The 15,061-nt window shown below is 53.5% G+C and overlaps 1 protein-coding gene across 1 annotated transcript in view; it reads right to left on the minus strand.

The window, feature by feature from the left end:
- ASTN2 (astrotactin 2) overlaps positions 1 to 15,061 on the minus strand; it is a 354,284-nt gene that overhangs the window by 189,598 nt on the left and 149,625 nt on the right. The window contains exons 8-10 of the mRNA XM_086475491.1: positions 7,575 to 7,659; positions 7,330 to 7,404; positions 6,734 to 6,871 (exon numbers count right to left, since the gene is read on the minus strand). Coding sequence (XP_086331617.1) covers positions 6,734 to 6,871; positions 7,330 to 7,404; positions 7,575 to 7,659 — 298 coding nt within the window. The remainder of the gene's footprint in view (positions 1 to 6,733; positions 6,872 to 7,329; positions 7,405 to 7,574; positions 7,660 to 15,061) is intronic.

The following is a 15,061-nucleotide window of genomic DNA, read 5'->3' on the forward strand; positions in this document are numbered from 1 at the left end:
CCAAATACTCTGCACTTGCTGGGGGCCATCACGTACCTGCACTACAACCTGGCCCTGTAGTGCTGTCCCAGCGTGGCTGCGTCCATCCCCAGCAACCTGACCCTTTCCAAAAGCACTGCAGCTCCCTCCCCAGCACAGGAGGAAGAGGAGGAGGAGCAGAGCAGAGGTCCCCTGTCCCATGCCTGGCACAGGTCCCCACTGTCCCACCACCATGCTTCCACACAGCCACCCCTGTCTGGGCCCGGGATGAACCACCTGGTCCCTCTCCCACCTGCAAACCTTCTAGCCCCCTTCACAGGCAGGAGATGCACACAAAGGCAAAGGTAATAAAGCTCGAACAGGGGGGAAAAAAACGTAATTCAGGAAAAATAGTGCAGACAGGCTGTATAAACAGAGAGGCCACAGGGCCGCACTTTGAACAGGCAGCTAAAAAGCACGCTCTGGCCGATGTTTAACAGAAAGCAAAGGCAGGGACATAAAAACAAATAACACCATCAAACAGGGATGGGAGAACTCCTTTCATTGAAGAAACCCACGGTCTGATTTTGCCGCCTTGCACCACCTTTTCTGCTAAGCACACACATCAGCCCAGTGTTTTAGAGCCCCTGCCTCCCCCTCCAAACCCTCTGCACTCGCTGCTTGTCTCAGCGCTGGCAGGATCCTGCTCCAGGCAGCTGAATGGACAGACACACAGCTCCAGCACCAGATCTGCTGTAAGGGGCACCTACAGAGTCCAACGCCAAACCCGACTCTGTGATGGGAGATCCCAAGTACATTAAAGGGAGCCATTCTGGTGTGAGACTGCATTTGCATATTTGGCGGGTGTTGATATTCTTTTAATTGTCTCAAGAAACATATAAACAAAACCTGTTTGCTCGCTCGTTGGTTGTTTTTCCCTCCTGGGCTCTGCAGCACCACAGACGAGAGGAACAGCAATAGCTCAGCTGCCAAACTTGTAGCTGTTACTAGTGCTCCCTGCGATGGATTTGCCTACGAGCCAGGTCCAAATTTACATCCACTGCCCCAAAGGGGTTTGATCATTTTCTGTGCAGTTTTACAGCCCTGCCTCAAGACCTCAAAAATGCAGTGGGTTCACACAAAGGACTGGAGCACAGAGAGAGAGAGAGAAACTCAGCATCACCATAGCAAGAATTATTAAAGGCCCCTGAAGAGGGAGGGCTGAAACGTCCCTTGGATTTGGGGCATGAAAGATCACCCATGGCTGGTGATGGATCAGGAAAAGACATGCTGAGGGCAGTGAGGTCCCTGGACCCAGGTGCTGGGTGACTCATATTTTATTTCTGACCTACCCTAGATACTCCCTGGGTGATTTACCTTGAGTTTTGGGGGGGTTTCCCCCCACTTTCCTCTCTGCTCCTGTCTTCCCATCACACCACTCCTGTAATTCTTCCCTTATTTTGCTGCTCACACCCTTTGGTGGCTGCCACAAAGCTACATCTCCATTTAGTCACCCCGTAGCCAAGTGAGACGTACCTGACTCTTCTAACCTGCTCTCATAAATCAAAGCGGGAGGCAGGGAGCAGGAAAAATCCCGGTAAGCAGCCAGGATGATGCTAAGTTGACAGATGCAGGGCAGGGGCTGGTGGCTGCCTCTCTGTAAAGCATCTGTCCTTTTCCTCCAGAGGATGAGGCCAAAGGCTGCCTTTATCCTGGTGTTAAGCACTGCAAGCTGCTTCTCCACCACCTTTTGCGAGACGACGGCATGTTGAGGTGACAAGAAGCCCAGGCCAGAGCGGTGGGGATGTCATCCGTGGAGATGACAGCCTCTCCGTGACGTGCACGGTAATGAATCGCCTTCTTTGCAGAAATGAGTAAGTTGTGCCTGGTGATGCAATGATCAATTTGCTCCATCGTGTAAAGCCGTCCATTCATCACGGGCACCGACTGCCAGCCGCTCACACCTCACTTTATCGGCACCAACAGAGCAACAGGCTCTGCAGGCAGCTCCCTGCGCCCCTGCTGAGGAACAGCCCAACAAAGGGGCTTCCCCTCTCCCCTGACCTTCCCGCTGAGGGTCCCTCCAGCATCGAGCATCCAGCAATCACAGCCTGCTCTGTCCCAGGATGGCAGGAGAAAGAAAAGGGGGAAAAAAACCCACCAAGTTCCCGTGGCGTCTCCTGCACCGAACGGCAAGAAGAGCTGGCAGGGTGTCGTCTACCTGCTCCTGCCTGTACCCCACCGGCACGCTGCCCACCGGGACCAGCCCAGCCCACCTCCTGAGCTTCAGTGATGCTCATCTGCAGCAGCACCCATTGTCCTGTGCTCCTGCAGATGAAGCACACGAGGCTAAGGCACAGGGCAGACAAGCTCTGCTGCTGCTGCAGCAGCAGCATGGCCACAGCAAAGCTGTTTCTCCTCTCCCGGCCCAGATTCCCCTTGCCTTTTCTCATCCACTTCGCTTTTCATCCTCCTCTGCTCCCAGGGAGCCTCACACCGCAGCGCTCGGCATCGACTTGCAAAATCACCAGTGCCCAAATCACTGCAAAACCCCTGCAAAACATCGCTGCAAAACCCCTGCAAGACTGGGGCGGTGGTGGTGTCACAGGGCTCAGCCAGGGAAAGCCACAGGCAGGGAGCAAAAGCCCAGCTCCAATCCTTGACATGAGACAGGACACATGCAGGTGCAGAGCTGGGGAGCAGAGCTCTCTGCCGCCAAAAGAACTGAAAATAAAATTACAAACAAATAAAGAAAAAAATCCAGTTGATTGTACTTTGGCAAAGAATTCAGAGAGCACAGGGGCTCGCTTGGGAGCAAAACGAAGATGAATCGACAGCGAGTTCAAGAGAATTCATTCTGCTGCTGAACACTTGTCTCTCCATCAGGACATCTCAAAGGCTTGTCAAGCAAAGGCAAGGCTTTTATTTGTTTCTATGGTTGCCATAACGATAGAGCTATATGTCATGTCAGGCGGCAGCTGGGGCTCACACCTCTGATTTATAGCTGCTCGCCAGAAATTATCAACTTTTCTGCAGAGCGGGTGGCACAGTGAACCAGGACCACCAGGCATTTGCCAGTGCCATGCTCTGCCCCCCGGGTTACCTCCCCTCTCGGTCCCCAGCAGCCAGCTGTGCCTCAAGGGATGCTTTTATCCCCACAGGGATGCTCGATGCTGACAGTGGCGGGACCCAGGGGCTGCCTGTGTGGGTCCTCCCTGTGAGCCGCTGACGGGGCAGAGCAGCGTATGCTGCCACAATTACAGCGATTCCTGGTCCCGCAGGACAAGTGGTACCTCCTAAAGGGCCAAAAAGAGACAGCAAGCTGCCCAGGGAAGGCCAGCAGAACGATTAAACACCTAATACTAATTTGTTTTTTTAAAAAAAATAAAGGACTACTGTGTTTACCACCAGGTTATGGGAGAAATACAGATAAAGAAAGAAGGATGTGAGCAACGGGGAGAGGGAAACAAAGAGGGGTCTTGAAAACCAGCAAGACAAGGTGGGACCAGGAGGTATTTCTCGTCCTGGCAGGGGATGCGCAGCTGGGACAGTCTGCACAGCCTGGGACCCGGCCTCCAGCCCAAGCCAGAGGCTTCCCAGTGTGGGGAGAGCCCCACCGCACTGCTGGCCAACCTCATATGAACAAAGGCATCACCGTTAGCGTGGCTGCCACAGTCCCAGACACGTGACCGATGCGATCAGCCTGCGGAGGATCAGACTCTGGGGGTGACGAGGGGATGCTCAATATGGTTACTGATAAATTATACATATAAGTTTCATTAACTCAAAGCACCCTCGTGCTTAATTTATGACACGCAGCCCTAAAACCTCCACTACCAAGCTCTGCATGCAAAGTCCTGTCCCCACTCAAGCCCCAGCACACATGGCAGCATCCCCGGTGGGATGTTTGCACGGAGACCTTTGGCTCCTGCCTGTAGGAAGTTTCTCTAAAGGCTGCAACAGCGGGAGGATGGTTCCCATCCACCAAAGCGCTGCATACAGCTTGTTGCACGGCTCAGCAGTGAAATGCACGGAGAAGAGCATCCCTTCCGAGCAGCAGCAGGGAGCCAGCATTTCTCCAGAGAAGTGCTGAAAGGCAGAGCCCCACCTGTCCCTTCCGCAGTCTCAAGCATCTTCATAAAAACGCAAGGCCACGTTTGAACCTCTGACCCTCTGAGTTGTAAAGACTTCATCGCTTGTTTTCTCCAAACCAGGCTTTCTGCAATTTCTTTCTATTAAGCTCTGCAAGACAAGTGACCCCGGACCCAAAAGGTGTCAGACTAATGAAAGGTCTGGAGGAATGCAGCACGATCGTTATTAAAGACACAGAAGAAATACAGGACTGAGTTACCGTCGCAGCGTCACAGGACAGCAAACAGGGCACTCCAGCTGCTGAGACGCAGCCATGTTGCAGCTGGTGTCATGCAGCCCAGGATCTGCCCTTGGCATGGGGACACGACTGTACTAGAGCTCAAGTGCTGCAGGACCACCCGCATGAGCTGCCACCACGGAGGGACAGCAGTGCCACCGTGGTCCCACAACCCAGGGAACAGGTCCCCCCTGCCCCTGTGCAGAGGGATGGTTGCATCTGAACACCTACAAAAGGGACAGCACACGTTCACCTCTGATGGCAGGTCTGACACAGGTTCATCTGGACATCTGAACCATCAAAACTTCTGCGTTACTGCTCCCTTGAGAAGCTACCAACACTCATCTCAGTTCAGAGGGACAAAGCAAAGAGGTTGCAAGATTAACAGATCTAGAAGCACCTTTCTCATTGTGTGACAGCACCCAAGAACCTCAGAGGAGGTTCTGGGAGACAGGTCAATGCAACGCCCGTGAGCACCAAACACAGCAACGTCCCTGCTCGCCAGCTGCAGTGGATCTCGGCAGCCCCAGCATTAGCTCCTCCACACCATCACGCTCCGCTCAGGAAGCATCACCTTGGTTTCCACACCCCAGGGTGCTTGGGACCCCAAGCTTGCAGCCTGATCCCCATTTGAGAAAGGTTTAAGTTCTAATGCAAAAATAATAGATCGCTTTTTGGTTTTCACTGTATCTGTGAAACCTTCCATAATTCAACATCAAATATTTATTATTACGTTTATTAAAGTTTTAATAATTTAGCATCTCCTGTACGTAAGATACAAGTGCCATGAACTCACCTCCCTTATTCTACCTGGGTCACTCCAATATTATACCTGGAATTCTCAGTTCAGTTTCCATTTACAAGGGGAGCAGGCAACAGCCTTTGAGCCAAAAACTACCCTCCTCCTGCCTGGCTTTCATCCATCCCGACCAAAACTCTTCCATGAGGATCAGTGCCCAGAGACAATTACCACACCAGAGCAGAAAGCAAGCTTCCTAGCCTCTATTTGCTCTAACGTACTTTTAACAAAGATGTGAGGAGGCAAGAAAGAAATAATGTTCTCCTGGCATTTTGGCTCAGAAAATGTTAACATGAAACAAGGCGACCCTTCACCTTCTCAAATAAAAAGCAGTAGCCTTCTGTAGATGAGAAAAACAACGCTCCTAAGAGAGCCAAATTGTGATAGATACGTACCATCAGTCTCTTTTTGCAGGAAAGGGAACAAGCACTAATTAGCAACAAAAACACTTGGAAGTGAGGACCTCCTGGATGCCAGTCCTGGCTCTGCCAGAGTTTTTGTAAGCACTTGCTCCAACTATAGCCCTGCCAAGATGATGGGACAGAAGAATGGAAATCCACCACCCCATTGCTCTGGGAAATGACAAGACAGAAGGGGCTGGGGGACATAAGGATCCTGCTAGTGCCCAGGAAGGCAATTCACAACACAGGCAAGAATTTTCAGGTCAGGAAATTGTGTCTGGAGTCAACAGGAGAAGGCAGCGAGAAGGGAGGGAGGGAGGCATCACAGGGTCTCCCTGGCACCCACAGTCACGTGCTCAGTCTTAAGTTAATGGGGGAGAGGGGAACACACCTAAATATCTTAGGAATTAAACCCTTGTAGTTTACAGTTAAACCCTTGTAAACCAGACAGAGAAGGACAATCACCACCACTGCTCTCCTCCAAGGCAGAAGCTGCTGCTCCCTTTCCAGCTGGGGTACAGAGGACAACCGTTTTTCCTAGCTCCTTTTCCAAGGGACCCCCTTTGCCCACCCTCAGGCCAGTCTCCCAGCAGACAGCCCCTCCTTCCACCAGGGCAATTCTCCCCCTGCAATGCCCTCTTAGGTCCCACTTCCGAACTAGACTGTCAAAAGTCAAATGCCATCTGGTCAGAACACTAGCTAGCCAAAATGGGGGAGCCAGAGAAATAGCCAGGCATTTACTGAACTCAAGGAAGGAAAAAAGCCCTCCAAATGTGTAATAATTGGACAGCAACATGGCCTTTCAGAAGGTTCTGACCTTGGCCCTTCATGAGCACCACAGCAGACTTACCTAGGGCTGGGTGGATGTGAGATATGTGAGTTTCTGAAAGATGACAGCACTTCCATATTGGTAATTGCATCCATTTAAGCTATGTAATCTAACATTAGATTTAAGCCCCTTTAAAATTGCCTTGCCACAGGTTCATACCAATTTACCTGATTGGACTGGCAGACTCCAGAGCTATATACACAGCCCTAGCCTAGACCTATCAGGACCAAAAGAGCCTGGAGAGCTATCATATCAGATTTCTTATTGGAAGAAAATTAATCAAACTTATCATCACAGAAACTACCGCATCCTCAGTTACAATTTAAAGAGCAGTGTAGTCACTCAAGCATGAGGGAAATGAGAAATCTGCTTCCTACCTGACATCTGCTGGATCTTCCGTCACCAGAACATCTGTTTTGCAGCTGGCGAGAGGGTTGATGGAAAGCTCCACGGGGGGCACCACGAAGCTCTTACTGACAGGCAGCCACAGGCCTTGACCCAAACTATAAGTGGACCTGGAACAAGGACAAACGTGTCATATAGGAACAGAGCAACCACAGTGAATAGTAGCCCTCTATCGCACCTGACCACTTGGAAGTCAGAGCAGTAGTGGCACCATGGGAAAGTCAGTCATTTGGTCTTGTTCTGAAAGCCAAATGAGAGAGGAATCGCTAGAGATCTGACAGGGAGCATATGGGGATGGTCACACTCTTCTTTTTAGTCCAAGGAGGCTTTCTGTGCATGCTGTCCCCACTTTTGCTGAGCTATGTCTGGCCAAGGGGACAAGAGGGAAACCCTTCCCATCTGCAGAATACAGACAAATCTTTCAGGTCTGTCAAAGGCAAACAACACTCATGTCCCCGAGCCAGCACAACAAGATGGAGCTGGGAGTGACTGAGAGGTAGCATCCGCTGGGATGTCCTCACTGGCTCCCCCATCCCAAAGATCCAAGCTGAATGCTCCTTTGACTCACCTGAGTATTTTCTCTGGCGCCTGCTCTCCTGTGACCAAGTCATATCCCCGCTCGAGCGTCGTGTAGGGCCAGGGCCTGGGAGGCAGAGAGGGAAAGAGCAGCTGTGGCACGTCACCCTGCAGGGAGAGCGGCACAGCCCGGTCCCGGGTCTTTGGCACCGGTGACGGCTGGTGGGGAGGAGAACTGGGCTCCTCACCAACGTGGGAGGCGGGACAGAGTGAACGCACCACCATATCGCCACTCACCCTTCGCTGTGTCCCCAGTCGCTCCGCACACACAAGTGGCGATGGATGGGGTCTGGGGCGTAGCCTTCATGGCAGCTGCATTCTCCTAAAAGAGAAGAAGGAAAGGTGAGACCTCTCTGCCCCAGAGGCACATCAGCAACCGCAGCGCTGGGCCCTCCTTTCCCTGCTGCCTATCTCCGCTTGTTCACGGCCATTTCTGGTCCCTGACGTAGATCTGGAGCACTTTGGACTCTTCTGAAATCTCCAGCAGATGCGGAAAGCTCCAAGAAACCTGTAGCTTTTCTGGAGGGGGTTACATGATGTAGCACCCACAGTAGCTGGGGATGGGATTTCACGATGCAAAAGGTCTGTCCTTAACTCGTGTTCCTGTGCAGCCCTGCAGCTCTCCAGGCTCAGCAAACCTCTGTGGGATGGCCTCCAAGAACACCTCTCGTTCCCCGCAGAGATGTACCCACACAGATCTGGTCCCTGCCCTGTCCTGCTGAGCCCTGCCCACACCCCTGGCAGAGGGGCTGCTCTCAGGGCCAGCAGTTCACTCCTCAGCAGGGATCATGACCTCGCTTGAGGAGAGCCAGTGTCCATGCACTTCCCAAGTGGGGGGATGTCCCCAACAAATGCCCCCTTCACACCTCTGCTCCTGCCACCTCACACCAGGATGGGATGGCAGAGCCTCCAGCAGCCCAAAGTCCCTTAGGAGGATGCGCCAACCCCAAACCTCCATCCTCCGCAGGCGGTGCCCATACCATGCCCCTGTCCTGCAGCAAGGGGCTCTCGGCCCTGCTCCCCTCCCTGCTCCCCTTTGCTTCCCCTTCTGTTGGCTCACCCTGTTACACCCTTTTGACAGCAGGAGAAGACATTTCCCGCACCAGAAACCCCACCAAATCGATTCCATGTTTGGTAGAAATACATAACCCGGAGCAAGAAACAGCAAAATCAAAAGATTAATTGGATTTGCACGTGGAGTTTCTGTTACAAGCTGCTGCCAATGTTTCCCCCCCGCCCCCCCTCCATCGTGCCTGATGGTGCAGCAGGCTGAGCTGCAAATACGAGCAGAGGTGGGGACTGGGGGGGGACGGGGGACACGGACTCGGGGTAGCCCCATCACGGCGGTAATGCAGACTGGCAGGTACCTGCGTGCTCATCGGGATCCTAAGCAAGTTCTTAAAATGCCTCGCAGGGATTACAGTAAAGAGCTTTATTGTCAGGAGGGAGCGAGACGGGGGTTCAGCTGCTGAGATTTTTGAGGAAGAGCTGCCTGGAAAGGGAGAGGCAGCAAAAAAAGAAAAGAGGGGGGGGGGAAAGAGACAGCTAATGATGTGCTAAAATGCAACAGCACCTTCATGAAATATTCACTGCCTTAAACACATCTAATATTAAAGATTAAATGTCCTGGGATTTGTCCTAGCGACTTCGAAGCACTGATTTATGATCTGTCAAAAGCTGCTAACCTCATGATTCATAACGGGAGCGGCAGGAACATTGCTTCTCCAAAGGGAAAGAGTTGGGAGAGAGACAGCAGAGCAGCACTCGTCCCTGCACCAGCTCAGCCACGCCTGGGGGCTGGGGCAGTCTTGTTGTAAGAAAACACGGGTCCTAATGGCTCCATCAGTGATTTTAAAAAAAGAAAAGTTATTTTTTCCTTGGGTGCTTAGTACGCAAGTTTCCCCAGCCGCGCCGTGGATCATTAATTCCTGGCGCTTATTACATAACAAATATATGCTCTGCAAATGAGAGACATCTCAAAGTGCTTGCGAAGCAGAGCTGGGAGTCCTGGGGCACCGGCTCGTGCTCAGCTTCTGCCACAGAAATTAGAGCAAGTAGGGAAAAACCACCTACGGATGTTGGCACCAAAACAGCCCCAACACCTCCCTCCTTATCGATGGCTAGAGGTAACTGGGGCAGTGAACCCCTTTCCCACAGTGCAGGAGGATTTACTTTCTCTGCCGGTTTGTTTACGGCTCCGTCAGTTTGGCATTGGAAGGAGAAACTCTATCAACCTGCAGAAAAATTGATTTTATCGACTCCAATCCTGGAGTTTCAACAGCTACAGCTGGTACTCAAGGCTTTATTGGGAGGTTTATTGGGAGGTTTATTTCAGTAAGTGAGAGGGCAAACAGTGACACCAGCAGATCCAGGGTGGCAGAGAGGTGGGACACTGGGGAAAGCCACCCAGGGCATGGAGACCACAGGTACCTGCCCCTCATCAGGACCACTTGGGACCGGTTTTCCACAGGTTTTCCAGGGAGATCTGGACCCCTTTGGCAGAGTTTTAGAAATTAGATAGGAAGTGTCCCAGCATGGGATCAGCTGAGCGTTGCAGTCTGCTGGAGGAGCAGAACTCTATCTCTTTGGACAGATGGTTTAGGACATACTTCTGTATCTAGAATCATGAACAGGCAATTAGTAGGGTTTCCAAAAACCTCAGTAGAACCTGCTGTGCTCTTACAGGTTTTCACGAGCTTTTGCTCTCTCCCCATCAGCATCCACCCTCCTCCTTCGGTCCCCTGAGCTACTCTGTTATTTTCAGTCTGTCCCCATCCTCCCCAGGTGCGATGATGAGCCAGGGAGGATGCTGAGCCAGCCAGGCTGATCCCCATGGACCAAAAACACCTGGTAAAGTCCCTGGAGCAGCAGGAATGGGGCTTCCTATAACTTTAACTCCTCTTTAGGGTAAGTGCATTTTCTAAAGAGCAGATTTCAACATGCTGCTTAAAGAAACCAAGTCACGAAAAGCCAAAACAACAGCGCCTTTGTTCAGAGCTACTAAATCCCATGTGCTTCTGAGATGGGCAGTTATCTGCTCAGCATCGCTTGGGCTAAGTTAGGATTCAACCTGAGCTTAAAGCCAAAGGCAACCAAAATAACCAAGTTTGACAAATAACCACACCAGGTCCTGCACATGCCTCTGCGCAGCGGAGGACAAATGAATCGGGATCTACAAACCGCTGCAACAAGCAACCCTCTTTCTGCAGCCACCAACCTGCACCCTGCCCACGGTAAAAACATGGTCCTTCCTCTTCCTTTGGATTCATAACCCACAAATTGGGTTGGATAATCCACTGCAAATTTGGAGCCGCTATAGCAAAAGGAAGGATCGCTGCTCACTCAGTTCAAGCAAGAGCAGGCCCCAGTGCTCAGCTCTGGAGGTCCCATGTTATATTCCCAGTGTGTTATTAAACGAGATACTGGGAGAGGAGGGGAAAACCTCTGCTGTTGCAGAGAGAAGATGCACAAACCAGGGAATGCAACACCGTAACTCCAGCAAGAGGCTCAGAAAACACGTTACTCAAGCGACACGTGCAGCTACGTGGAAGGGCGAGGGGAGAGGTGAGGCCATGGGAACGCAGCAGCCCCTCAGCACTGCTCTGCATCCTCCCCTGCTCCTCTCTTCCCACTTACATAAGATCTCATCACGGACCATCCTGCCATGACAAATTACAGGTGACACGGTGTCTCCGTGCCAGTTTCTGCTCAGGGAGAGGGAACCCTTGACAGCAGCAGAAGGACACATCCCCAAACACTGCAGGCACATCTCACCTGCAGCTTCCCTCCTGCTGTGCCTTCATCCCCACGGAGGCTGGTGAAAGAGACCACTGGCAGCTCAGCCCCAAGTGCCACGCAGTGCCACGTGCAGCAAGGCACCGGGCTGCTGCGCAGGCTGGAGTGGGGAGCCCAGCCTGCAGCACCTGGAGAAGCGGCTGTGCAGCTCCAGCCTGCTTTGGCCCCACGATGTTGCAGGCATCGCTCCTGCCCTCAGCTGGGAAGCTGAGAAGGATCTGGAGCCTCACCTGGGGGAACAGGGCAAACTAAGGATACACTGACCTGGTTTCCACCTGCAGACGTGAGCTTCCTCTACCTGTTCCTGAGCAAAGGACTTCTCGTGTTGCCCATGCTTCACACCAGCTTTACTGCTGGAACTGCAGAAGGGCAGGACTGGACCAGTCTGCAGCCATCTGTGGGTTTTGGCTCAGGGTTGGCCCACACTGAGGCTTGCTTATGCCTGAAGGAAACGAATCTAACACAAGCCACACCCGAGTTCAACACCTCCAGTGGCACAGGCATGGTGCAAAACCAACTACGTGGAGGAAAACAGCCCTCCAGCTCTTGTTGCATCTAGACCAACACAGCTGGAGGCTTTAGCTTTCTTCTTTTTTTTATATCTAAGCTGGAAGTTGCAGAACTATTCTTCCATTTCACCCACCGCACCGTGCTGCTGCTCCTCTTGAAACGGGGCCTCGTGCTGCACCCGCACCCTCCCCAGCCATCCCCGCACTCTGCCTAGGGAGCGGCAGAGCAGGGCTGTGGGACAAACCACCAGCGTGCCAGGGTAATCCTGTTAGCCTCATTAGGGCGAAAGGCAATCTGCAGTGATAATGCTGCAGGATCCCCTTAATCCACCCGCCCAGCGCGCAGCAGGAACCAGAGGCTCCCAGAGTCCCTGTGCTCCCGGGGAAGCTGCTCTTTGCTGTCTCTGGCACTCTTATTTAAGGAGTCAGAGGGGCTTTGGCAGTGGTGGAGCAAACCTGTGGCTTGTCAACCCTCTCCTGGCACTGCTGGTGGCCGCGATTCCCTCCTCCACGGCAGGGCCTCCATCCCTGGCGTCCGCCCGCATCACAGAGGGATGCCCTGCTGTGCCAAGGGCTGTGCCCCAGCCACAAAGACAGCATCCTGGGGACAAGTCTGGACCCTAGCTGGGGTGGCAGCCTGTTCCCAGAGGCTGCAGGGCTACAAACACGTGCCTTTCAATCTGCATGAGCACTGCATGTACACGCTCACACCTGAAGGGATACACAGCCTGGCTCCAGCTTTTTGGGTCCCCTCTTCTCTGGGCACACACCGGACGACATGCCAGCCCCAGCAAAGCACCCTCGGTGCCAGCAAGCCGGGAAGCTGCAGCTGAAGCCCCGGCTGCCCTTGGCTCTGCAGCCCAGCTGGGTTGTCCTCCCTGCAGAGCCCCATCCCAGCAACGGGGCGAGCTCCAGCACAGCTGTCTCCCCAACACCGCCTCTTGCTTCTCCTCCTTCCACCCACCACAGCACAGGAGGAGAAAGGGTCTGCAGAGGGAGGTGGGTGCCGGGCGGCAAGCCGAGGCCAAGTATTTTTCGGCGAACAGAGAGGGCCGTTGAGTGCGGCGGCTGCCCACCCCGCCAGCCCTGACTGCACCAGTGTTCGCTGCGGGGCCGTGGCACAAAGCCCCTCTCTTCTGGGCAAGTGCGGAGCCATCTCCAGGGTTACCAGCCTGCTCCGAGGTGGGAGGACTGGAGGGTTCCCCCCCTCCTCTCCTGCTGCAGGAATGCAAAGCCTTCACCCCCACCAGCAGCTCGAAATCCATGGCCCAAATCCCCTCGCCAGGAGCGAAGGCGGCTGCAAAAGGCGTCTCCCGCCTGGGCCCTGCTGTCCTGGCCACCAGCTCGGTGCTTGGCAAGAGCAACGTCCCCTTGTCACCACTGCCCACAGCAGGAGCTGCTGCCCAGGAGCTCCCATCGGGGCACAGGGGACCCAGATGCTCCCATGCTGGGCTCATGGGCTGCCTCCCACTACCACACAGGACACCCTGTGCTGTCCCCAGCTCTGCTGTCACCCCCACACGTCCCTCCCAAGGTGGTGACAACACCCAGGAACACTGGCAGCAGCCCTGAGCACTAGCTGTGGGGCACAAGCCACCAAGAGATCGACACAAGTCATCCCATGGCCACCAACCTCCCATAACGAAGCTGTTGAGGCCTCAGAGTCTCATCCACATTCAGAGGAAGCCCTGCATCAATTTATTCTTTGAGAAAGGTTTCTAAGCTCCTGCTGGAGAAACGACCTCCTCATCCAGCAGCCACAGAAAGTTTGATGTGGGTGAATCAAACCTTATCTCCTTCAGCCATGTGGAGCACATGCTGTGACCCCATGGGTTGTTCTTCCTCACCATTACGGAGCACTCTGGACCCCCAGTGCACAAGGAGGCTGCAGGGCTCCCTCCAGGGCATGGTGTGGTCCGATGGTCCCCACTGCCATCTCTGAACCACATGCCATGCTCGCTACCTTGGCCCGTCTCCCTCTCTGCCTACAGGAACCTCTGTGCAGGCAGATCTGGCTGCACCCCTGCACCCCACCCTAGAGTTGTGATAACCCACAGAGAGGTGCCATGGGCCTCCCAAAGCAACATCCCTCTTTGCTGCCACCCCTCCTCCCGAGGGAGGAGTACTCTACCAGGGAAATGCAAACTCTGGGAACCACACAAGAGATCTCAGCCGCCAAGTCCTCCTCTAGACAGGAGCCCCTCTGCCTGCAGTCTGGCCTAAATAAAAACAAGAAAACATCAAACTATCTGCTAGCAGTACCCCCCGTGATGGCCTCAAACTGGCTGCCAGGGGTGTGAGTGCAGCATCTCACGGCTGCTCGGGTGCCTGAGCCAGCAGGTGACCCAGCGCAGCTCCCCCGGGAGGAGCAGCTCCCAGCGGCATGATGACAAGGGTGAGCTCACCAGGGACGGGACAGGACACACATTCGCACAAGAGTTGGCACCAGGGTTTCCCATCGATGGCGGTATGGATGAGAGGAAAAAATCCCCGCAACAAAACCCTTCCTTAAAGGGTTTGCTGTGCCCCTGCAGGATGGCAGAGCAAGGGCCTCTTTCGAGAAGGAGATTCAGAGAAAATTAAACACAGGCAAAGATGAACGAGGGTCTTAATAGTTCATTAAATTCCCAACTTCAATGAACAACTGAAGTGTCTTCAGAGAGCTGTTCCTTGAGTCAGGGTTGGCCCCTGGCCGAGGCTGTGGCTCCTACAACAAGCGCAGCGGCAGCGCAGGCTCCCTGTGAAGCTCTCTGAAAAACTTCTCTTCTTGCCCTTGCTATCTGCTGTCCCTGGCCTTCAGGGATGGCACTTTACAAACCTGGGTCTCTGCTTTATCCTGACAAGAAATGCAATTTCTGTAAAAGCAGTTTAGCTCTCGAGCAACAAGACAGGGAAGGAGGCTCCCGCCTGGCCAACCTGGTGCAGAGCACAGAGGGAAAACCTGGAGTTAATTTGAATTATCCCTCGTCTCCCCCCATTGCAAGTCATCCTCTTCACTCACATCCATAACCACACTTAAGCACAAGCTTAACTTCCAAGGATTGTGACTGGGTTTATGCTCTGCATGGATTTTATTCTCATTATCATCTGCTCAGCTCCTACACCGCGCAGCCGAGGAAGATCTCCTGGGGCACACGTGCATGGCTGATGCAAGGAAGCAGCGAGAGGTCCCAAGGGTGGACCAAGGGTGGTCTGCCGTGCCGTGGCTGTCATCCTGTGAACACTTCCCCACAGCTGACCATGGCAGCGTGAGACACCACCTCCTGCACTGCTGGTGGGACGGGTCAAGATGGGTCCAGGAGCGGCTGGTACAACAAAACTGATGCCTCTTCCCTCCTCCCCGTGGTCTTTAGACAAGCACAGAAATGCCATTACAAGCACATTAGCAGCTGCAGGATTAAACATTCTAATGGCAGAAAA

The sequence above is a fragment of the Leptosomus discolor genome, chromosome 19 (assembly GCF_034619465.1).
Source record: "Leptosomus discolor isolate bLepDis1 chromosome 19, bLepDis1.hap2, whole genome shotgun sequence".
Taxonomy (NCBI): Eukaryota; Metazoa; Chordata; class Aves; order Leptosomiformes; family Leptosomidae; genus Leptosomus; species Leptosomus discolor.